At 40.2% G+C, this 24,323-nt stretch overlaps 1 protein-coding gene and 1 long non-coding RNA gene across 4 annotated transcripts in view; one reads left to right on the forward strand and one right to left on the reverse strand.

Annotated features, from left to right (window-relative positions):
* LYST (lysosomal trafficking regulator) overlaps positions 1 to 24,323 on the reverse strand; it is a 227,792-nt gene that overhangs the window by 2,898 nt on the left and 200,571 nt on the right. For 2 of the 3 annotated variants that reach the window (XM_055235072.2, XM_055235071.2), the window contains exons 48-52: positions 22,067 to 22,165; positions 12,613 to 12,752; positions 12,224 to 12,321; positions 1,140 to 1,296; positions 660 to 731 (exon numbers count right to left, since the gene is read on the reverse strand). In XM_055235072.2, the coding sequence (XP_055091047.1) occupies positions 660 to 731; positions 1,140 to 1,296; positions 12,224 to 12,321; positions 12,613 to 12,752; positions 22,067 to 22,165 (566 nt within the window). Of the gene's footprint in view, positions 1 to 659; positions 732 to 1,139; positions 1,297 to 5,162; positions 11,163 to 12,223; positions 12,322 to 12,612; positions 12,753 to 22,066; positions 22,166 to 24,323 lie in introns of those variants that run through there. The other variant, XM_055235074.2, reaches the window with a different exon arrangement.
* LOC134731906 (uncharacterized) overlaps positions 16,646 to 24,323 on the forward strand; it is a 29,523-nt gene continuing 21,845 nt past the window's right edge. Inside the window, exon 1 of the long non-coding RNA XR_010114621.1 lies at positions 16,646 to 16,715. This is a non-coding gene — a long non-coding RNA (uncharacterized lncRNA). The remainder of the gene's footprint in view (positions 16,716 to 24,323) is intronic.

Raw genomic sequence — 24,323 nt, forward strand, 5'->3', positions numbered from 1 at the left:
AGAGTTAACTGATTATTTATCTATTTTGTCAAGCACCCCTGCAGCTATCAATCACCATTATGGTCTTGTCAAATATGAAAGGAAAAAATACAGTCTCTATGATTCCAGAGACAAACTACAAGCATGTCTTTCCATTAGACTCTGAGTCACTGACTCGGATTTTAAGCTCCATGAAGACAAGGAGTGTGGTCTCTCTTGCTGCTGGGTCATGGACAACCCGCTGTGTGTTAAGAGGTTGGCTTTTCATGATGACTTCAATTGCACATTTCTTTTTTTTTTTTTTTTTTGAGACGGAGTCTCGCTCTGTCGCCCAGGCTGGAGTGCAGTGGCCCGATCTCGGCTCACTGCAAGCTCAGCCTCCAGGGTTCACGCCATTCTCCTGCCTCAGCCTCTCCAAGTAGCTGGGACTACAGGCACCCGCCACCACGCCCGGCTAATTTTTTGTATTTTTTTAGTAGAGACGGTGTTTCACCGTGGTCTCGATCTCCTGACCTCGTGATCCGCCCGCCTCGGCCTCCCAAAGTGCTGGGATTACAAGCGTGAGCCACCGCGCCCAGCTCAATTGCACATTTCTTTAAGTCTGTGTGCTTAAATACCTCTCTACGAAAAATACAATCACAAATTATATTCTGAAGCATAAGGTGGGGAGAAGATCTTACCTAATGATGGGCTTATTTGATTTGGGAAATGTAATTTCTCTCACGGGCTTTAAGTCCCACGTGCTCCATAACCTAGAGGGGAAAAAAAAATCTAATTATGCAAACTAAAATTACTCTCCCTAAAAAGCCCTCCATATTTGTTTATTTGTTAAAAATCATTTGGAAGGAAATGTAACAAACAATTAACAGTAGTTCCCTCTAGGAAGTTTGCAGGGAGTAGATGTGGGAATAAGAGAACTTTTAACTTTGTATACTTCCATACTGTTAATCTTTTATAGTTAACATAAAACTTCAAAACTGTATTAAAGCTATCTTTATTATTTAGAAATAAAACAGGAATAACTAAAGAACCTACATCCCAAGGTGAGTTTAAATCTCTAAATACTGAATATTAATATGCCTAGATATTAAAAATTAATTTCTGAAACTCCTGTGTCCTTATGAATGAAATCAAAAAAAGAGAATCCAAATTCCTCTTACCTTACAATTCCATTTTCTAATCCCCCAGCAATTACATTGATAGATATTCCCTCAGGCTGGTTGGAGAAAGCCACAGAACAGATGATCTCTCTGCAGTGGACATGTCCAACGAGATCCCCGTTCACCGTCCAGAGTCTGAGGTCACTGCCTCCACCAGCTAAAACACCCAAATCATCCTGCAGGTTACCAGAATGTGGCTGTCTCAGAGCCCACCACATTTGGCCCCAGAAGGGCAACCCTGAAGGGCAAGCTCATTTGTTTATTGATGGAGTTTGTAGACAACCCATGACTGAAGACTGTATAAATGAAATTACTATACAACTTGCACAGATTTTTCTTTTTCGTTTTCTTTTGAGACAGAGTCTAACTCTGTCGCCCAGGCTGGAGTGCAGTGATGTGATCCTGGCTCACTGTAACTGCCTCCCGAGTTCAAGAGATTCTTCTGCCTCAGCCTTCCAAGTAGCTGGGAGAACAGGTGCACGCCACCACATCCGGCTAATTTTTATATTTTTAGTATAAATGGGTTTTTGCCATGTTGGCTAGGCTGGTCTTGAACTCCAGACCTCAAGTGATCAGCCCACCTCGGCCTCCCAAAGTGCTGGGATTACAGGCGTGAGCCACCGCACCAGGCCAAGTTGCATAGATCTTTATGTATTAATCAAGAGAAAATAACCAGTGAAAAAATAAAAAGAAGCAATCTATGATGTACAGTAACAAGGTAAAATAATCATCTTTGTGTAATTGTAATATTTCAGCATATGAACCACCAAATATGAGTTATGACTGAAAATACTTGGAAAGCTAAAGTCTCCAAAAAGTGAAGGAAATATTCTGTGAAACCATCTATAAGAAGTGACTTGGCCAGGCATGGTGCCTCATGCCTGTAATCCCAGCACTTTGGGAGGCTGAGGCGGGTGGATCACCTGAAGTCAGGAGTTCGAGACCTGCCTAGCCAACATGGTGAAACCCCATCTCTACTAAAAATACAAAAAAATTAGCCAGGGGTGGTGGCGGGCGCCTGTAGTCCCAGCTACTCGGGAGGCTGAGGCAGAAGAATCACTTGAACCCAGGAGGTGGAGGTTGCAGTGAGCCGAGATAGCACCACTGCACTCCAGCCTGGGCGACAGAGACTCTGTCTCAAAAAAAAAAAAAAAAAAGTGACTTATGTGACTTGAAGAGAAAAAAAAAGGTGTAGTAAAAATTACCTGAGTTAGAAAAAGTATTCTTCAGGACGTCTAAGATTAAATCTTATAAAGCAATACCTTATTAAACTATTTTCTTTTCAAAGATTACAGAGTAACCAAAAGTTTTTCTTTTAGTTTTCTGGGGTTGGGGGAAGCATAATTGCCTGCCATGCTTTATAAACAGGATGGTTTGGGGGCTGATGATATGTCCAGCCTTCTCTGGGGAAATATTCTCATACTGATAAAGCGGTTAGGAGGCACGATAAAGTTTGATGGCACAGTCTCACTACATTTAATTTTATCTTTTCATTAACATATAAGTAGAGGCTTTGCTTCTGTCTTTTATTAAGACAATGAAAATATTTCATATTTTATAGCAAAGAAACATATAAACAATGTTTCTTTATTTAAAAATATGCCAAAGACCGTCAAATACCACAGATCAAAATGCCCAGTGTGTTGCAGCATTATTCACAATAGCCAAGAAGAGGAAACAACCTAAATGTCTATCAACAGATGAACGCATAAACAAAATGTAGTATGTACACGCACACACAATTTTCTTTAGCCGTAAAAAGGAATGAAGCATGCGAAAACATGGATGAACCCTGAAAACATCATGCTAAGTGAAATAAGCCAGACACAAACAGACAGGTACTGTATGATTCCATTTACACAAAATATCTACAATGGGCAAATTCAGAGAGATAGAAAGTAAAATAGAGGTTACCAGGGGCTGGAAGCTGAGGGAGGAGGAATGGGGAAATAGTGGTGATGGTTGCACAACACTGTTAATTAATGCCACCGAATTGAATACTTAAAAAATGGCTGGAATGGCAAATTTTATGTTAAATATACATTGAGACACACATGCATGCGCACACACACACACACACACACAAATGCCCAGTGTTCTACTAAGTTTTCCCATTGTAGAACATTGATTATGATATATCTAAATATAGCATCAAGATGCAGGAGACTCAGTATGCTAAAGAAATAGAATTATAGACAATATTTTCCATGAGTAGGCTACATTTCAACCTTTCTTCTGAATTAAATGTTGGCTAAAATATTTTTTAAAAAGATAAAATAATTAGATAAGTACTAGTAAGGCTAGAAGGCTCATTGAAGTCACTGGAAACATAGCCATAGAAGATATTGAGGCAGGGATTTCTCGCTGTAACCCATAGCTACCACTACCGCATGGCTTAATCCTTCAAAATAAAAAATCTAAATGTGGGCCTGGACTCTCAAGTATGGCCAAATAATTATCCTAGCAGCTCACTCAGTATCTTGGGCTACTACAAAACCAAATAACAACTCATCTGCCTACTTCTGTAAGTATCAAAATTTGACACTGTTACCCAATACCAGATTGCTTGCATGTATAATTTAACACATCAACTAAAAGTCAGAAACTTAGGCATTCCTGAAAAGCATCTCTATCCTTCGTATACATAGTCATGGAAATCAAAATAAATTAAAGAACCACCCCACTCTGAATCTTAGAATATTTTACTAACTCTATCTTGCCATTGGCAACAGAGGACCAGGCTATGGATGTCTCACCTTAGTTCAAAGGCATATATTTTGACCAAGTGATAGAATGGTAAACACACACACACACACCCCAGAAATCACTGATTACATTTTCACAGTTTAATACATTTCACACCTTATCACTATAAAAACCATATCCCATCATAAGAACTGAGAAATCATGATCAGGAGGAATGAGCTTGACAATATAACTTTTGAGAAGATGTTACACATACAGCACAGACACATAATATAGTTGTCCCTAGGCATCAGAGAGGGATTGGTTCTAGGACCCCCGAGGATATCAAAATCCATGGATACTCAAGTCCTTGATATAAAATGGTATAGTATTTGCATATAACCTATGCACATCCTCCTGTATTCTTTTTTTTTTTCTTTTGAGATGGAGTCTTGCTCTGTTGCCCAGGCTGGAGTGCAGTGGTACAATCTCAGCTCACTGCAACCTCCGCCTCCTTCAAGTGATTCTCCTGCCTCAGCCTCCTGGGTAGCTGGGACTACAGGCGAGTGCCACCATGTCTGGCTGAATTTTTGAATTTTTAGTAGAGACGGGGTTTCACTGTGTTAGCCAGGATGGTTTTGATCTGATCTCGTGATCTACCCACCTTGGCCTCCCAAAGAGCAGGGATTACAGGCATAGCCACCATGCCCGGCCTCCTCCTGTATTCTTTAAATCACCTCTAGATTATTTGTAATACCAAATACAATATAAATGCTATATAAATAGTTTTTTTTTTTTTTTTTTTTTTTGAGACGGAGTCTTGCTGTGTCACCCAGGCTGGAGTGCAGTGGCGCGATCTCGGCTCACTGCAAGCTCCGCCTCCCGGGTTCAGGCCATTCTCCTGCCTCAGCCTCCCGAGGAGCTGGGACTACAGGCGCCCGCCAACACGCCCGGCTAATTTTTTGTATTTTTAGTAGAGACAGGGTTTCACCGTGTTAGCCAGGATGGTCTCGATCTCCTGACCTCGTGATCCGCCCGCCTCGGCCTCCCAAAGTGCTGGGATTACAGGCTTGAGCCACCGCGCCCGGCCAAATAGTTGTTATACTGTGTTGTTTAGATAATAATAAGAAAAAAGTCTGTACATACTAAGTACAGATGCAACCATCAATTTTCCTCCCCTGATATTCTCAGTCTGAGGTTGGCTGAATCCACGGATGTGAAACCCACAGATACAAAGGGTTGACTGTATGTATATACACACATAGACATATATATATATATATATATATATATATATATATATATATATATTTAATTTTAAGATTACTTGGATGGTATCCAATAAATAGTCAAAATTTTTGATAGGTTAAATCTGATAACTTTCTTTCCTTCTTGGCCTATAAGAAAATAGGAGGATGAACTCTAGTCTGGGTCACTAGAGATAAATTTGACCTCTCTTTAAAAAAGTAATTTAGGCTGGGCGCGGTGGCTCACGGCTGTAATCCCAGCACTTTGGGAGGCTGAGGCGGGCGGATCATGAGGTCAGGAGATCGAGACCATCCTGGCTAACACAGTGAAACCCCATCTCTATTAAAAATACAAAAAATTAGCCAGGCATGGTGGCGGGCGCCTGTAGTCCCAGCTACTCAGGAGGCTGAGGCAGGAGAATGGCATGAACCTGGGAGGCGGAGCTTGCAGTGAGCCGAGATCACGCCACTGCATTCCAGCCTGGGTGACAGAGTGACACTCCGTCTCAAAAAAAAAAAAAGTAATTTAAAAAATTATGTTCTCTATATACCAAGTGCTCTTTATGACTTCTTTTATATATGTATCAAGAGACCTTAAAAAAAGTTGACAAGGCCTTTTTGTTCAAACTGGAAAAAGTTTTACCCATTACTCTATTATATTGTGTGCTACCCAGGGACACCTGAATACCCTACTAGTGAGTTGGTAATTGCAGAAAAAGTAATTTTGTTTCTCATTCCCATATGACTAGCTGATATAATATCACAGATATAAATCACTACTGGCAGCAGGAAAGTAATTAACTTTACAAAATTCAACTCCCTCAGGATCAGTCCTAACTTTCAAACACTGCCAAAATAAGAAAGTAGAGAACTCCATATAAATAATCATTATATTATTTCCCCAGCATTCTTCTTGATATGACACACTAAAAGCTGCTAATGCACAAATCAAGGAAATACAAAATCATCAATCATTTGCACACACTTGTACTACCAAAGTCAACTCTTTAAGATCTTTTCCCTTAGTTATAATCATTAGGAAATAAAAATGTTTTCATGATATTATTTTATGACTGGGGGCTAAGACTAGCAAAAATTCTTTCATATCTGAAATCTAATCATGACTGAAGATATTACTTCTCTTGAACACAAGAATAAATGAATGTTTTGTAGAAACAACAATAACAAAACCCTAACAGGTATCTGTGATATAATGAAAAATAAGTATTTGGTCTTTGTCCCTAGTTCCTGGGACAGAGTCCCTAAAGCCCTTGGAATTTACTGTCTTCTGTATGCTAATGAGATGACTCTCAGTGGGGAGGACTACATAGCTTCAGCCTAGGGGCTGGCCACCAGAAAAATCAACCACATGATTGAGGACTGAAACTTCCAGATACCCCCCAACTCTCATGCCCACCACCTCCTGGTGAGGCAGGAGAATAGGGTCTGGAGGCAGGGAACCTAAGGCCGTTTCACACTCACTTCCTAGAACTAAATTGAAAGGAAAACCCTAACTTTTCACACCTAAAGAATAAAACGACCAGAGGCTACTCCCTTTGCAAAACCCCCACATTTTGTGCTGGCAGATGGGAAATTGGCTGTCTGCAACCAATCAAACTGATTGTGGGTGGAGTCTTCATTTGCAACTTTGTAACTTCACCTTAGCCTCTGATTAGTTGCAAACAGCAATCAGATGCTTCCACAGGAGTGTGACCTTTGTAACTCCATTTCAGCCTCTGATTGGTGGTTTTAGGCAACCCATCAGACTGATTGTGGGATACCACTTCATTCACATGAGGTGAGCATAAAGTGGCCAATGGGAAACCTCTGGAGGGTATTTGTACCCAAGAAGATTCTATCTATATCCAGGCCCTTGAGCCGCTGCTTGGGTCCACTTCCACACTGCCGAGTGTACTTTCATTTTCAATAAATTCCTGCTTTTGTTCTTTCGTTGCTTCATTCTTTCTTTGCTTTGCTGGGCATTTTGTCCAATTCTTTGTTCAAAACACCAAGAACCTGGACAAATTGCAGTCAAGACCCTAACCATGACTTTGGATAAGATCACCTAGTACAGCTAGAGAAGAGAAGGTAGCAAAAGACAGAGACCTAAGGTATGCCATCATTAAGAAGTAGATGAAAAGAAGAGGAACCAGCAAAAGACTGAGAAGGACCCACCAGTGACCTAGAAGAAAAATCAGGAGACTAGTATTCTGAAAGCCACCAGAAGAAAGTGTTTCACAAAAGGGAGGTAGTATTGAATGGTGTGGAATGTTGCCTGTATACCTAGAAAAAAGCAACTTTGGCTGCTTTTTAAGTGAATGTGATAGAGTTTGTACTGCAAATAACTTTCCATATTGCTTTTCAAATCATGATATTTTAGTTCTTAAGATCATGTAGAACTTTCCATTGTGAAAAGGGATTTGATTATTTTTATCACTAAAGAAACTTTTCTAAACTTAATTAAAAAAAAACAACCACCTAACCAAATTAATCTAGAAACTTGGTTACCATGGACTAAGTGTCTTCCCATTACCCTATTAAGAGCCTGAACTGCTCACTAGAAAGATATCGGCTTATCCCCTTATAAAATGCTTTATAGGTTGCCTTATTTAAATTCCACTAATGACCTCCCAACATTTGAGACAAAGGATCAGTTTCTTAGAAGCTATGTATTTAGTCTGTCTTCCAGCCTTTACTCCCTCAAGACTCAAAGCTTCCTAGCACAAACTCCACCCCTCAAATTCCCAGTTCACTGACACCAACCCGGAGACCACATCCTTATCATAAGTTGGAAAGAGGGAAAGCTCAAGCCTCTTGAGGTCTGGGAAGGACCTTACCTGGTGCTCTTAACAACTGAAACAGTAATCTGAACTGCTGAAAAAGGGTAGACCCATTATACCCGAGTCAAGAAAGCATTGCCCTCTTCAAAGCCATGGACCGCTGTCCCAGGGCCAACTCCCACCAAAGTAATGTTAAAAAGAAAAGTCTAATCAGTCTGTCTCTTTTTTTTCTCTTCTCTTTCCCTTAACCACCGCTTCCATTTTATTATTAACGTAACTAAGTCAAGCTCATCCCAAAATATTACTTTTAATGCTTGTTATACCCTGCAGGAACCTTCAACACCAAAGAGAAATAGCGTCAGAAAAATACCTCTGCCCCTCCAGGGAAGCCGCTACCGCCCCCTTACCCCGCCTATGGTGGGGGGATCAGCACTCTCTCCCCAATTTATGTTCTCAATGGGCATATGTTGTTTAGACCACCAAAAATCAAGGTTAGGCTGGGCGCGGTGGCTCACGCTTGTAATCCCAGCACTTTGGGAGGCCGAGGCGGGCGGATCACGAGGTCAGGAGATCGAGACCACGGTGAAACCCCGTCTCTACTAAAAAATACAAAAAAAAAAAAAATTAGCCGGGCGCGGTGGCGGGCGCCTGTAGTCCCAGCTACTCGGAGGCTGAGGCAGGAGAATGGCGTGAACCCGGGAGGCGGAGCTTGCAGTGAGCCGAGATTGCGCCACTGCACTCCAGCCCGGGCGACAGAGCGAGACTCTGTCTCAAAAAAAAAAAAAAAAAAAAAAAAAAAAAATCAAGGTTAGACATCCTCAGATGATTGCGCTGCCCTAAAGCCTTACCTCCATTTCACCAAAAGAGTCATCGCCCCCCACAACTGTCACACCCACCAGTGCAACCCACTACTCATCTCTATTACTATCCCTACCTCTAGCAACTCTAACCCCACCTTAGGCGCTTCTATGGTCTAGGAGAAAATGTCATTAGAAAGGACTCTATAGGCTTCTTTGAAATGCGCTTTGTTTCTTCCCTGCTATCCTCTATTGTTACCCCTTCCCCAAGCCCATCCAATCAAACCATCTCCCATTGACAAAACCAAAGTAGTTGTAATAAAAGTCACGGATTTAAAACAAACTTTAGTCATAAAAACTGGGTACCAAGATATAAATGCTTGGCTGAAATGGATTAAATATTCCGCTCACACCTTAAATAAAAGCGATTGTTGTGCTTGTGCAACAGGAAGAGCAGAGACCCACATTGTCTGCTTTCCACTTGGATGGTCCTCTGACCAACAGAACATGAACTGCATAGTAGCTCTCTTCCAAGACCTCACAGCCTGGGGCAGTAAGGCATGCCAATCTCTCTTGTTACTATTCCCAGAAGTTAAAGGCTCTGTGGGTCAGCCCTTGAGAGCTATTTGGCCTCCAATTAACAATGTCAATTTTACCTTGTGTCTCTCAGGACAGGGGGAATATTTAGCATTCCTTAGAAGCCTAACAGGATGCAGTGAATCTGAGCCTTTTCAAAAGTTAACCAGCCAGTCTGCCCTTGTTCATCCCCAAGCGGATGTATGGTAGTATTGTAGTGGACCACTATTAAGTACTCTGCCAAGTAAGTAGAGTGGCATTTGTGCTCTAATCCAATTAGCCATCCCTTTCACCTTGGCATTTCATCAACCAAATAGAAAGAACAATCATAAAAAAAAAAAAAAAAGTGCCCCCCTCGGGTCTTTTGATCCTCACATATATATAAATGCTATCAAAGTTCCACAAGAGGTGCTAAATGAATTTAAAGCCAGGAATCAAATAGCTGCAGGATTTGAATCTATATTGTTCTCATGGGTAACTGCAAGCAAAAATGTAGACTGGATAAATTACCTTTATTATAATCAACAACGGTTTGCTAACTATACTAGGGATGCCATTAAAGGAATAGCTGAACAATTAGGTCCTACCAGTCAGATGGCTTAGGAAAATAGAATAGCCCTTAACATAATATTGGCCAAAAGGGCGGGGTCTGTGTCATGATTGGAGTCCAATGTTGTACTTTTATCCCTAACAACACAGCTCCCAATAGAACAATCACAAAAGCCCTACAGGGCCTTACCACCCTAGCAAATAGTCGAAAATTCATAGAAAAATGGTTTAGAAAATAGAAAGGACTCATAACATCAATCTTTATCCCCCTTGCAATTGTTATCAGCGTACTCATTCTTGTAAGTTGCTGCATCATACCTTGTATTCGTGGATTAAGGCAAATGCTTATAGAAAAAGCCCTTACCAAAACCTCTCGATTCTCCCCTGCCCTACTCAAATTTAAGTTCCTACTCTTAACCAAAAGGAACTACAAAGCCAAGAGATGTTACAAAAATTTAAGAAATCTGAAGAGGAAGAACAATAAAATCAAAAGGGGGAAGTGTCAGAAATAGTAAGTTCCAAGCTCCCTCGGTCTTTCTTGCTCTGTACACAGCCCCCACCCTTGCTTAATTTGTAACTAGCAAACCTCTATATGCCCAGACATGCCCAGACTTGATCTGTAAACTACCCTTCCTGCCTTAGCAACAGTCTCTTCCTCTCCTCCTCTCGCAAATTGCATGTTTACCATAGTTAGAAAAGTTTGTCTTAGCCAATTGAGTTAGATTGTGCAGTCTGACTCCAGCCAATGGGGAAAGGACACAGCAACAGGAGCTGCGTTAGGTATAAAAATCTTATCTCCTTTTTTTGGTGTGCTCTTGATTGGTTGGTTGGACGCAGGCAGCACCTTTCTGCAGAAGTAAATGTGCCTTCCTGAGAAATTTTCTAAGTGCTAGTTTTTCTTTATGTCACCAAGCACTTGTTTCTAACAACTGTGTGCCAGAAAGTGGTGCACCCTAACTCCACAACCCTGACTCCAGGAGGACAGACACTCTAGCACTCAGGACACTTCCAGATCTGGTCCTGTGCACCTCTTCAGCCGGTGTTCATTTCTATCCTTTATAATAAATGATAGTTGTTAAGTATAAATAGTGTTTTACTGAGTTCTGTGAGTCATTCTAGCAAATTATTGAACCTAAGGGTGAGGCTCATGGCAGCCTCCAAATTTGCAAACTTCCAGTGTCAAAACTGAACTGCATGGTTGGACACCCAGTTGATGTCAGAGAATTGCTTGGTGTCTGGAAAAACACCATACATTTTGTGTTAGAAAAAAAGAAACAATGTAAAAAATGCAAGCAAAGGATAGAAAACTACCCACTATAGGTATGTCCAACACTGAATGGACAGAAAGAAGCAAACAGTTTTTCAAAGGATCCTTTGCATCTTAAGACCCTTAAAAATAGAAATGCAAACAGAAAATTCATGAATTTTCCAACTGTTCTTTTCTGCTGGATGCATTGGTTTCTTAACATGTATATATGAAACAACAACAACAGAAGACTCTTGATTAGGTGATATATTTTTGTCATGTAATTTTTAAGGCAAATTATACTTCCATTTACTATTCTATACTATTGCTCTCTCTCTGAACCTGGAAGACATATATTCAAGCTGGTCATCTGCTGAGGCTTTTCATTTAGTCAGGAGTGTTAAATAAAATTTACAGGAGGCCAATGTTTTAGACTGAGCTCCTGTACTAGGCCCTAACATACCAGATCAAACAAGAATGGAGTAGTCAGTTGTGTGAGGTGACACATAATCAAACTGAACTTGGAAATGGGCTAGTTTTCCAAAAAACAGGAGATTCACAGCAGTCAATGATAGGGGATCACTCAAGTTGAGCTGGTATGATAAGGAAGTTCCTTCTGCTTTAATCCTCTAAGGAAAGTAACTGTGGAATGATCAATCTGAGTTTTGTTCCTTGTTTCTGCTTTCTTCAGCTTTTTCTGCCTATGAAGACTACCTCCTCTGCTCAGCTCACGGGGGTACCTTTCTATTTCATAGATGGAATGCTGCCTGATTCATGAATCATTAATAAAAGCTAATTCAATTTTTCAACTCAATTTGTTAAAATTTTGTTCTTTCACCGGAGGAAGGTAACAAAGTTAATAGTTACAAAGCAGAAGCAAAAAAGGGGAGAAAAGTCAAAACCAAGAAAACTGAAAAAATTACATAACAATAATTTGCTTAAATTAACATGTACTCAAATGCAATTTTACATGTATCAGGAAAATAGTTAAATGATGACAATACTAACTTCTGCATAAGCTGAGGCCTAAATTGATGAACTGAGTCTTGGACCATATTGTATTTCTATACATGTACATGCTGTTACCAAAGTATTTAGATCTGGCAGGGACCTGAGAGAATGGCTTGACTTACGAGGTAACCACTGGCCGAATGCGCTGTTAGAGCACCAGCCAGCCCTGTGCTTTGGGTTGGAGCAAGCTCACCTGAATCACACACAGTAGCAATGTCACCTGAGGTTTCACTGGCAGAGACAGCCGTGACAGGGCTTTTGTGTCCTGCCAGACTTTGTACATAGCATAACCTGAAAGACAAAAGACATGAATTTGTATATGATCATTAAATATAATTACATTCTCTTATTTTGTAATTCTTTTTCTCAGTCTATGTACCTATTGTACATAAGGCATACATGTTTTCCTATCTGATTGTATGACTTCAATAAAATATAATAGGTAATCTTACTACCTTTAAGCATGTGTTTCATGGTTAAAATGATTATAACGTAAAGATATTATTTTGGTTTATCTATTTCATATAGTAAAAATGGATATATTAAAAATGCTATGTTTGATTTGGAGACCGTCTTCTGTACCTGTTTAAATCCCATATGATGCAGGTTCCGTCTCTGCTCACACTTATCAGTATACTGTATGGTTTGCAAACAAATAAGCTGGTTATCTCTTCTGTGTGACCATAGAGATGTATCTGAGTCTCCATTTCTATTTCTGATGGCTGAAATTTTAAAATTAAGTATAAGATAAAAACCACAACAAAAAGTATTCTAGTATAGTATCTCAAAAATAAAACAACCAAAGTGACTCAAATGGTCTTCTCAAACATGTCATTCTTCAGTCCTATTCAGAGTAAAACAAATAAAGAAATTAAAAAATTTTTAATTCCTCATAATTTCAATTTACCTGCTTTTCATTTTTGTCTATTCTCGTCCAATCTTTGTTCAAATATACATGTATTTTTATAGTTGTAATACTGCCACATAAAAATTTCCTATTTTATATTTTACATACTCTCCTATAAGCATTTTCCAATTTTGACGCTGTCTTCAAAATAATTTTTAATGGTGTTATAATATTCCGTACAGTTAGTACACCATAATTTACAAGTATACTTCATTGACAGACATTTAAAATTGTTTCTATTTTTTTCAAATTATAGATAATACCATAAATTCTTCATGTATAAAAGGTTTTTAGCAGATTAGAGGGCAGACCTTTGGGAAATAAATAATTAAAGTTTTTTAAGAAGAAATGCTTCTATAAAAAAAAATTCTGGGCGCAGTGGCTCACGCCTGTAATCCCAGCACTTTGGGAGGCCGAGGCGGGTGGATCATGAGGTCAGGAGTTTGAGACAAGCCTGGCCAACATGGTGAAACCCTGTCTCTGCTAAAATTTCCAAAATTTTTCTAGTGGGTTCATGAATATTAATAATTTTATAGCTCTTGACAGTGTACTTTCAGAAGGTGTCATACAAATTGGTGATGTTACCAATGGTAATGGGCCCTAATGCTACTGATACTCAGCAGTTATGGCTTGACTTTCTAAATCAAAGCTTGCAAACTGGTGCTCTGAGGGCCACACTGGCTCACGGATACTAGATGTCCACACAGGGTTTGACTGTTGCTTTGTTAGGTTAACTATTATCACAAAGCATTTCAATATTTCCCCTTCAAAAATATAGAAAAGTAGAAAGAAAGTATAACAAAGAGCTATATACTGACTACCCAGTTAAACAAATCTTAACATTTTAAATATTAAACACTGTACATATAATTTGTGTACTGTTCTACATCCTATTTCTTCTCTCTTGTCAGAAGTTACTACTATCCTAAATTTTGTATTTATGTTCCTATGTAAGTTTTTATACTTCTATTATGTCACTATAGCCATAAACAACATACTGTATAGTACATATACGTATTATATTGTATTTCATGTTTATGAATTCTAAATATATGGTATTATTTTTTAGATATCTTCTGCATCTTGCCTTTTCTCAAAAACACCATCGTTTTTGAAATATATCTGTGTTGATATATTAGGTATAGCTATCTATCTTAGCTGCTATGTAGTCCAGTTACATATTTTTATATACATAAAAATACATATTTTACACTTAAAGAATCAAAAGACCAGGCAATACCAGGTTCACATTATTCCTTGGAACAACTGGCTTGAGCTGTGTAGCAACTGCCTGTTTAGCTAGGGCGTGTGACCTTCACCTGAAAACGATCACAGCGACCAGATCAGCTTTTAACAAGAGCAAGAGTCGTAGGCCTGGATCCCTGGGCCCTCCCTTTAGAGCCATTCTGGCTCTCAGATTGTGATCCTCTCCACAGGCAGGAGTCTGCAGAGCCACTGGGATATGCCCATAACCCATTTCAGATCATGCTTCGAGGTATGTAGGACCAAGGAATTCCCTGCTCTAAAGGACCTGAGACCCTTCCTTTTCTGCTTGGGTTCCGCAGCACTGAGTTTGTGATTCCACCCCACTCTAAATCTTTGAAAATTTCCTAAGTTTCAAGTGGCAATCAAGGTTGCTTTAAATGATATTTATTTTATTATAACTTTTAACTTTTTTCATAAATTTATTTTCTTAGCTGTATTTTTTTGTGCCTAGTTTTGTGTATTTGTCACTACATTAAAACATTTATTTGTAAGAATTCCTCTATTTGTGGAACAGAATACAAATGCAAGTAACTTCCTTGTTTCTGCCAGATGACACCAACCACCACACCAGCCTGGGGCCACCTTAATGCAAAGTGAAGTCTTTGAGGATCCTAGACAAACCAGGGAATTCCAGCCCAGGATATAACTCCATGCAAGGGTTCTCCCATGCAACTCATTTTCATTCTGAGAGTGCAGCCTGTTAGGGACCAGCCTTTTGGAGGCGGGATCTCTTGGCACTCCCCAGCTTGCTTAGTTCCTGGGTGCTGTTTTCCATTTCTTCCACAGAGGCTGTCCAAGGACAGTGTCAGTGTTTCAGGATTGATAGTGTCCTCAGGGCTAAAGCTCCTTCCCGCTTATTTACCTCTCTGGCTTGGTAGTTTCTTACTAGCTTGTCAGATATTCAATGCTTTTAAGGCTCTCTCTCTCTATACATAAATAAATAAATACACACACACACACATACACACACACAAGACTGAATAAAAATATATTTTATCATATGTTTACATTATATTAAAATATATACTTATAAGGTATATTAAAACATGGATATATTTTATAAAGATACATTTTTGTATATATATTTTATCCACTCTTCATTGTTTCAGGAGAGGATTATTCTGAACAACTTTTTTAAGAAACAGGAAATCTCTTGTTGGCCAATGGCCATGATCATAGTTTTATTTGTTTTTGTTTTTTGAGACAGGGTCTCACTCTGTCACCCAGGCTGCAGTGTAGTGGTGTGATTATAGCTCACTGTAGCCTCAAACTCCTGAGCTTAAGTGATCCTTCCATTTCAGCCACCTGAATAACAGAACTATAGGTATGCACTACCATGCCAAACTACTTTTTAAATTTTTTTTTTGTGGAGATAGGGTCTTGCTATGCTGCCCAGGCTGGTCTCAAACTCTTGGCTTCAAGTGGTCCTCCCACCTGGGAAGGCCTCCCAAAGTGCTAGGATTATAGGCATGAACAACTGTGACTGGCCCATAGATATTTTTAATAAGGACACACAAGTGATTTTCTTTTTTTTCTTTTTCTTTTTTTCTTTTTTTTTTTTTGAGATGAAGTCTCGCTCTTGTTGCCCAGGCTGGAGTGCAGTGGTGCAACCTTGGCCCACTGCAACCTCCACCTCCCGGGTTCATGTGATTCTCCTGCCTCAGCTTCCCGAGTAGCTGGGATTACAGGCACCTGCCACCACGCCCGGCTAATTTTTGTATTTTTAGTAGAGAAGAGGTTTCCCCATGTTGGCCAGGCTGGTCTCGAACGCCGGACCTCAGGCGATCCACCTGCCTCTGCCTCCCAAAGTGCTGGGATTATAGGCGTGAGCCACTGCGCCCAGCCTACAAGTGATTTTCGTATTACAGAGAGAGAGAGGTAATGTGGAAGGCAACCCATACATTTATTCATCCAACAAACATTGCTGAGTGTCCCCTACTGTGTGCCTGTTACTGAACCAGGAGCTGGGGATACAGAGTTCCCCTCCGGGAGCTCCATGGCAGTAAGGAGCGAGGGCTACCAAAGACGATTTTCACAAAGAACTCTGGGGATGCACAGATAAGTCGCTTCCTCAGACTGGGGACAGGGAGTGAAAGCAGGATTCCCTGGGAGACGGCATATGAACTGAAGTTTTGAAGAACTGGCAGAATTTACTCAAAGAAAAATGGCTGTCAAAGAGCACTCTGGGCTAAGAAGACAGCATGTGTGAGGTAAAGAAGATATGAGAGAAAGTGGCACTGCCAATGTTACTGGGAGCAGGGTAGGCAGGGAGCAGGAAGAAATGGGGTGGTGAGGTAGAGGGGGCGGTGAGGCACAGAGGGGTCAGAGCACGGAACCTGGTGTGTGATGCCTAGCAACCTACATTTTATCCCCCAAGCAATAAACGGTCACTGAAGTGTCTGGGGCAGGACTAATGTGATGCGGTCGGCATTTTGGGAAGGCCATCATAGAGCCTACAGGGAGACTCAACTTCCAGGGACATGAGACTGGCGGCCAGGACACCAGTGAGAAGGTCAACATAGGGACCCAGGCAAGATGCAAAGGGCTGAGCTGGGGCAATGGTCAGGGGGAAATCTGGAGGGACAGGTTTGACTCATTTCTATTTATCCCGCCAAGAATTGCTGTGATTCTTTAATCCAAAATTCAAGTTTTAATTGTGGGAAAATCTCAGTCATCATCTCTTCACACTGGGCCTTTCTTCCCTCTCTCATCCTGTAACGACTCACCACATTTGGATGCTTTCATTCTAGCCCTCATATCCCTTCTTTCCTCATTTTTTTCTTTATCTTTCTATTTTATATTCTGTGTAATTTTTTTCAGTTCATTAATTCTGTAATCTGCTGCTTAACTAGCTGTTCCAATGAATCGGCTGTGACACGTTGGGCAGGTTACAAGAAGGATTAACTGTGTGTTTCAGTAGTCTCATGTAAAAATGGAGATAATGACAAAACCTACATCAAAGGGTTATTACGAAGATTTAATGTGTGGCTCACGTCTGTAATCCCAGCACTTTGGGAGGCTGAGGCAGGAGGATTGTTGAGCCCAGGAGCTCGAGAACAGCCTGGGCAACATAGTGGGAGCCTGTCTCTAGAAAAAAAATTAGGAAGTCGTAGGGCATGGTGGTGTGTGTCTGTAGCCCCAGCTATTGGTGGGGGTTTGGGATGGGGCTGAGGTGGGAGGATCACTTGAGTCTGGGAGGTTGAGGCTGCAGTAAGTCGTGATTGTGCCACTGTACTCCAGAATGGGCAACAGGGGAAGACCCTGTATGCCCAAGAAGAAAGTGGAGAAAGAGAAGAGCAACAAGGAAAGGGAAGGTGCCTTAGCTCAACAGGCTGCTGGCAGAGGAAGCCCCAGAGAAGCATGTGGCGGACAAGCAGTGAGAAGCATGCTGTGCAGCCTCAGGAAGCCCACAGCAGGCACTACTGATGCAGGAGAGGCCACGAGCCAGGTGGGAGATAAGGAAAGAAAGTATCAGACAACCTGGGGCTGGAACACAATGCACAGCTCTTAGAATAAGATCATCCTCACATCTGTTTTACGCTTAGGGCCAATAGTTAAAACCATAGAAATGTAGTCAGATGAAAGAATATAGAGAAAAATACAGATGCTTGAGTCAAAAACCAATACATCAGAAATTGTAAAGAGCTTAGAACAATGCCTAATACAAAGTAAGCACTCAGTAAATATTAACTATTATTTTTATTATGTCATTTCTAGAAGTTCTATTTTATTTTTTTCCATACATACTTTGTTTTTCTTCAGTGTCCCAATTTTAAACAGAACAACTATCTCCAATTCACTGAGTACAGATTAGTGAGTTACTCCAACATCAAAACTAAAATGGGTTAGTGTTCTACTTGATAAGTTACAAGTTTGGTCTCCTTGGGCCAATATTTTCCTAAAGTTTTAGGTCATTCTCCTACTGACCACAGGCAATCCCATTCATTATTGTAAAAAATATGTCAGAAGAAACAGAGTACAGATTTATTGACCTATTCTCCACCTTTTACTCTGTGAAATGAGTAACAGTTATGGGTAAACACAACACAGGGCTCCTAATAGTAGTATTTGATAATTTTTTAATAAACTCTGCACTTTGAAATGACTGCAAAGGCTAATATTACTAGACAATTCACTGATGGGTCAGAAAATAATTTCCAGTAGGTGGAGCAGGTCTCTTGTGCTGGCGCCTTTTTTTAAATTGTTCTTGAACGAAGCAATACTACCTTGTATAAGCTGCATACATATTCTTCTACCACCCTCAAGTTAGAGAACAGATATACAGGTGTTCATTTATACGAAGATGATGTGGACACGTTACTTACTTAGTGACAGAATTACCCGACAGCAACTATTTTAAAATCAGTTATCACATTTAGAAGATATTCTCCTCTAACATTTAAATGGCTTATAGGTTACAATCCCATATAACGAGTCAACTTATTCATCATTACCTAGAATGCATTTTAGAAGACTTCATCTTGGGTGCTTCAACAGAAACTTATGGTGCTCAAAGTTAGATATGCTTACTAGCTAAGGAAGGTATTTCATAAGATCCCCTTGAAAGTATTTTCAAGGATTTGGCCACATCCTATGTGGCACTTGGTTGGGGGGGCCCATCTTTTGTCTGTGTTAAAGACAATCCAAAGGAGGACATGAACACTTTTAAAACCATGGCATTCAGTGGGTCAGGAAAGCCGAAGAACAGAAACCAGTGAACATGAGGTGTCTCCTGCTAACCTCGCAAGCTCAGGGTCAGAACCACAACCTTAGAGATGCCAGAATAGCAACATGATCCCTGGGAAAAGGCAACAACAATGTCTACAAATACCCAAGTAATCTCCCATCAAAACAAACTGATAAAACTACACTACTAAGTTAGATTTTTTGGCACTGTTCAATAGTAACTATTAGTCTCATGATTTGATTACCTAATACTTAGGTGGAAAAAAATCCTATAAAAATTAGCTCAAAAATTTGCTTTAAGGCAAATATATAACTGAGGAAAGCTAAGCAACATAAGCCTTCACAAGTGTGTCATGACCTCAAAACTAAAAGAAGTGTATGTCTTGCAGTATTTAAATTGTAATAGCTATGCTCTTGATCTGCTTCCTCAAAGCTATCCTGTGCACAAATACTCCTATAGTGACAGCTTAACCTTTTTTTTAAAACCTGTACTGCACACTGTGTTAGTGCACAATTAAAAATGGAGAAGTAGGGAAAACTTAGAACAAGGCTGTTCAAAGTGTTGGCAAAAGCAAAAGGAAATAAAAAGCAAAAGATAAAGCCAGGTTTTAAAAAAGGTGTCCATGTCATGGTGCAAAATGATCCAAGTGCATAAGCTGACAACTGCCCTAGCAGCAGGGTTTAGAATAGATTTGTAGGGGAAGTCAGAAAGGGGAGCTCAGAAGATTAAAGGCAATGGCAGCGTGAATATTACAGATGTTATAAAATTAACATTCATTTTAAGCCTTTGGGAATCAAAAGGTGATAAAAGGAGACATTCAAAAAGTTATTACACTTATATTCTCTGCTTTTAACCTTTTTAAAAAACAATTTCAGTCAGGTCTCACTCTGCCGCCCAGGCTGGAGTGCAGTGGTGTGATCACAGCTTACTGCTGTGATCTTGACCTTCTGGGCTCAAGTGATACTCCCACCTCAGCCTCCCTTGTAGCTGGGACCACAGGCGCGCACCACCATGCCTGACCAATTTTTTTATTTTTGTTTTTTTTTTGTAGAAACAAGGTCTTGCTATGTTGCCCAGGCTGGTCTCAAATTTCTGGGCTCAAGCGATCTTCTTGTCTTGGCCTCCCAAAGTGCTGGGGCCACAGGCATGAGCCACCACACCCTGCTTATATTCTTTAGCATTCTTTTTATCATGGCATGTAAGAACCTCGTCACTGGCCTCAATCTTTTCCTGCCCTGCTTTTGTCATTCTTCCCCAACACGTTACACTCTAAACTACACAGAATAGTATTTGCCACCCCCCAAAATCCCCATGCCTTTGATTCCAGGCTCTTGTGTAAACTATTTCCTCTGCCTGAAATGTTCTTTCCACTTTCCTTCACTTAGAGTAGATTGATCCTTTAGGATCCAGCTCAAGTGTAACTTATCAGGCTCCCTGATGTCTGGATGTCCTTCTTTTGTGGTCCTCTATCCTGGGTGTGAGCCTTTCTTAGAGCATACACTCTACTGTTCTGGCTCCTTAACCTGCCCTTCTTTGCTTCCTGCCTGGATCACTGTGGTGGCCTTCTTGCTGATGTCCTGGCTCCCGGTCTCATGCCCTTGGAAGTGTTTATCCTTGCAGGCTCTACAGTGGTCTCCCTAAAATGCTGACTGGATCATATAACTCCTGTTTACACCATTTTAATGGCTCCTTAGACTAAGAGACAGAAACAAAATATGGTCACATTTATACCTCAGGGACCATGCAAAGAAACTTAATAAGAGTTCAAAAGGGAATAAACTTGGAAAAAAAAGTAAGAACCTGGCTGGGCGTGGTGGCTCACACTTATAATCCCAGCACTTTGGGAGGCCGAGGTGGGTGAATCACCTGAGGTCAGGAGGTCGGGACCAGTCTGACAAACATGGCGAAACCCCATCTCTACTAAAAATACAAAAATTAGCCGGGTGTGGTGGTGGGCGCCTGTAATCCCAACTACTCAGGAGGCTGAGGCAGAAGAATCGCTTGAACCCGGGAGGTGGAGGTTGCATTGAGCCAAGATCACACCATTGCACTCCGGCCTGGGCGACAGAGTGAGACTGTCTCAAAACAAAACAAAAACAAAAACAAAAAAAAAAAAGAAAAGGAAGAACCTGGGAGTCACCCTATGCTAGAAATACAGGTTTCACTCAGTACAACAGATTTAATACTATAAAGAAAATTATAATGGAAAAAAATGCACAGTGAAAATTCTGGATCAGAATGATGATTACTGAGTTATGAACCTAAACTTGCCACATATTCTCAACTGCACCACAGGCAGTTGATTCAAGAAACAAAAATAGGCTGGGCGTGATGGCTCATGCCTATAATCGCAGCACTTTGGGAGGCTGAGGTGGGAGGATCACTTGAAGCCAGGAGTTCGAGACCAGCCTGGCCAACATGGCAAAACCCCATCTTTACTAAAATTACAAAAATTGGCTGGGCGTGGTGGCGCAGCTACTCGGGAGGCTGAGGCATGAGAATTGATTGAGCCCGGGAGGAGGAGGTTGCAATGAGCTGAGATTGTGCCATTGCACTCCAGCTTAGGCAGCAAAGGGAGGCTCTGTCTCAAAAAACAAACAAAACTAAAACAAAACAAAACAACCCCCCAAAAACACTAAATTAAAAGAAGCATTGCATAATCTGTCTTATTTTTTCCCCCGTTTTATGATTCAACTCCAAAATCCTGGGAGTTCAGTGAATGGCTGAAAAATAATAAAATTTCTTCCAGTAAGTGGTACAAATCCAGACAGACTACTTAGATTTTGTTGTCATTTAGTTTACCCAGAGGGTATGGGAATGTTGGACATTAGGGTTTCTAAGCTTTCAAACTGATAGACTCTTACGGTATATTCCTAAGCATTCAGGTTGATATCGCAAATACAGGTAAGCACCCAAATGTCATTTAAAAGCCTAAATACAAAACAGATCATAACTCAAAATACTGTCTCTGAAAAAAAATAGGACTACTACAATTGTTTTCAAGATTTTTCATGATTCTAATAAACCCTAAAGAATTTTAAGACCTAATGTAGGGAGAAGATTAGGGTATAAACATTTTAAGTTAATCTTATGCAAAATGAATTATACTTCATAAAGGTTTTCTTCCCCTCATTGACAAAGTCCCATACGACCCACACAGAAAGCCCAGACCCTACCGTGCTGCTTGTCAATCTGTTTGTGTAGGCTGTGATGACACCGCATTTGCTTCCAGTAAACAGCTGGCAACTGTCAGGCACCCAAGCACAACTAGTCACCTTTGAAAAAGGACAAATCAAAGATTACCATGTTTTAAAAGAATGAAAAATACTTCTACTTTTCTGACAACTATTTTTTTTTTAAATCTCAAAAATGTTGGGTAAACATTTCTTGAAACAGAAATGTGTCAGATATAGTAATATTCCGTAACTTTGAGCCAAATGTCTAAATGTTGTTTCCAAATTAAAATATATTATAATGCATAGTCTATGTGTATACATGCCTGTGTGTGGATGTATGTGTATATATGTATATATATTTAGATAAATTTAACAAAATGATTCAGGATTGATTAAATCCAAGGTTGAGTGTGAATGTGTGTGAACTTCACACACTTATTTGCTTTTTGCTTTTATTTTCCTTGTTTTATGTCTTTGGTGGGGAAACAGGTACATATAAATAGAGGTATTGCTTCTAATAGTTCTAAAGATTGTTAAGCAGGGGAAGAAAGAAAGATAAATGTGAATGTAAAAGATGGGATTATGCCTTTGGTACAAAATCCCTCAGTCCTAACCATGGAGGCACCATTCAGGTTTGAGTCAATTTTCTATGTGGCCTGACAGGTCCTCTTTTCCATGCTAGCTGACCCCAACCCCGAGCACCATGTCCACAGCAACTGTCCCCAACTGCTCTCCTATCCCACCTCCCCCACACTCACTTCACTAAGCAGATGGAGACCCCCAGCTGCACACCTCTTCCTCTTCTCTCCTCTGCACCTCAACATGTTTCCCTGTCTTCTGATACAGAAAAAGAAATGTCTCTGCTTTCAAGGTCAGCCTTGCCTCATCCCCAGGCTTCCTCAGAAACCTTGTTTTCTTTTTCTTACAGTTTCAAGCTGCCTCTTGCTGGCTTCCTCCCTTGCACTACAAGTGTGTTCACGTCTCTGCTACCTTAGAAAATGACTTTCTCTGATCTTTATTCTTCTTAACTCCCATTATACCATAAGGATTCATTGGATCCAATTTTATGTTTTCAGTTTCTTTCTTGAGTAGTTCTATTTGTAAGGATTGATACTTCATAAATTTTATTCTTTCTTGGAGGTCTTCCAAAGAACAAACAGAAAATGCGCTTTTAAAAAATACACAGAATAAAACTCATTCTGTCTTGGAATTACCATATGGATCCAGTGAATCAACCTAAGTTACATTATAAGATCTTAATAACTAACTTGTTTTTCTATATCCTGAAACATTTAGCGATTTCATCATTCTAAAAATTATTTCACTACTCATCAATTTTCCTAAATATGCAAAAAACAAACAAACAAACAAACAAACAAGGAAATGGGACAATGATGGAATCTCCCAAGAAGATAATGTAATATGTGAACTAAATTGTCATCTTTTGGTTTTCTTATTGCATTGTCCAAAGTATAGTGTCATCTTTCAAGAAAGTATAAAATAAGGCTGGAGACACCACTTCTATAGTCTACTTTTGGCTTTCATTGAACACGGTGGAGAATTCAGAATTTTTCATTTTCTACCAAGAAAGCTGATGGAGGAAGATGTTTCACAATTACGAGACTAATCACAACACGAAGGCACACAGCCGTCAGGACTCTAGACTCTAGTGATGATGATGAAATTGATCATATAAGTGAAATCTCAGAGCGCGAGTCTTTATATAATAATATCCTGGCTGGGCGCAGTGGCTCATGCCTGTAATCCAGCACTTTGGGAGGCCGAGGCGGACGGATCACGAGGTCAGGAGATCAAGACCATCCTGGCTAACATGGTGAAACCCCGTCTCTACTAAAAATACAAAAAATTAGCTGGGCGTGGTGGCACGCACCTGTAGTCCCAGGTACTAGGGAGGCTGAGGCAGGAGAATCGCTTGAACCCAGGAGGGGGAGGTTGCAGTGCGCTGAGATCACGCCACTGCACTCCAGCCTGGCAGCAGAGTGAGACTCCATCTCAAATAATAATAATAATAATAATAATAATAATAATAATAATATCCTAGCTGAATTTTCTCAAATCAAAGAATGGGTGAACAAAAATATATCTTTAGAAATGTATCTCTAGATGAAAATGCACTATATAGTATTCTCATCCAGTTAGTCATTTGACTCAAAGTATCACACAATGTTATCACATCTTGTTTTGCTAATAGGACTTGTGATAGTGTTCTTTCATCTTTATTTTCATCTATTATGAT

This window comes from Symphalangus syndactylus, chromosome 19 (genome assembly GCF_028878055.3).
Source record: "Symphalangus syndactylus isolate Jambi chromosome 19, NHGRI_mSymSyn1-v2.1_pri, whole genome shotgun sequence".
In the NCBI taxonomy this organism is placed as follows: Eukaryota; Metazoa; Chordata; class Mammalia; order Primates; family Hylobatidae; genus Symphalangus; species Symphalangus syndactylus.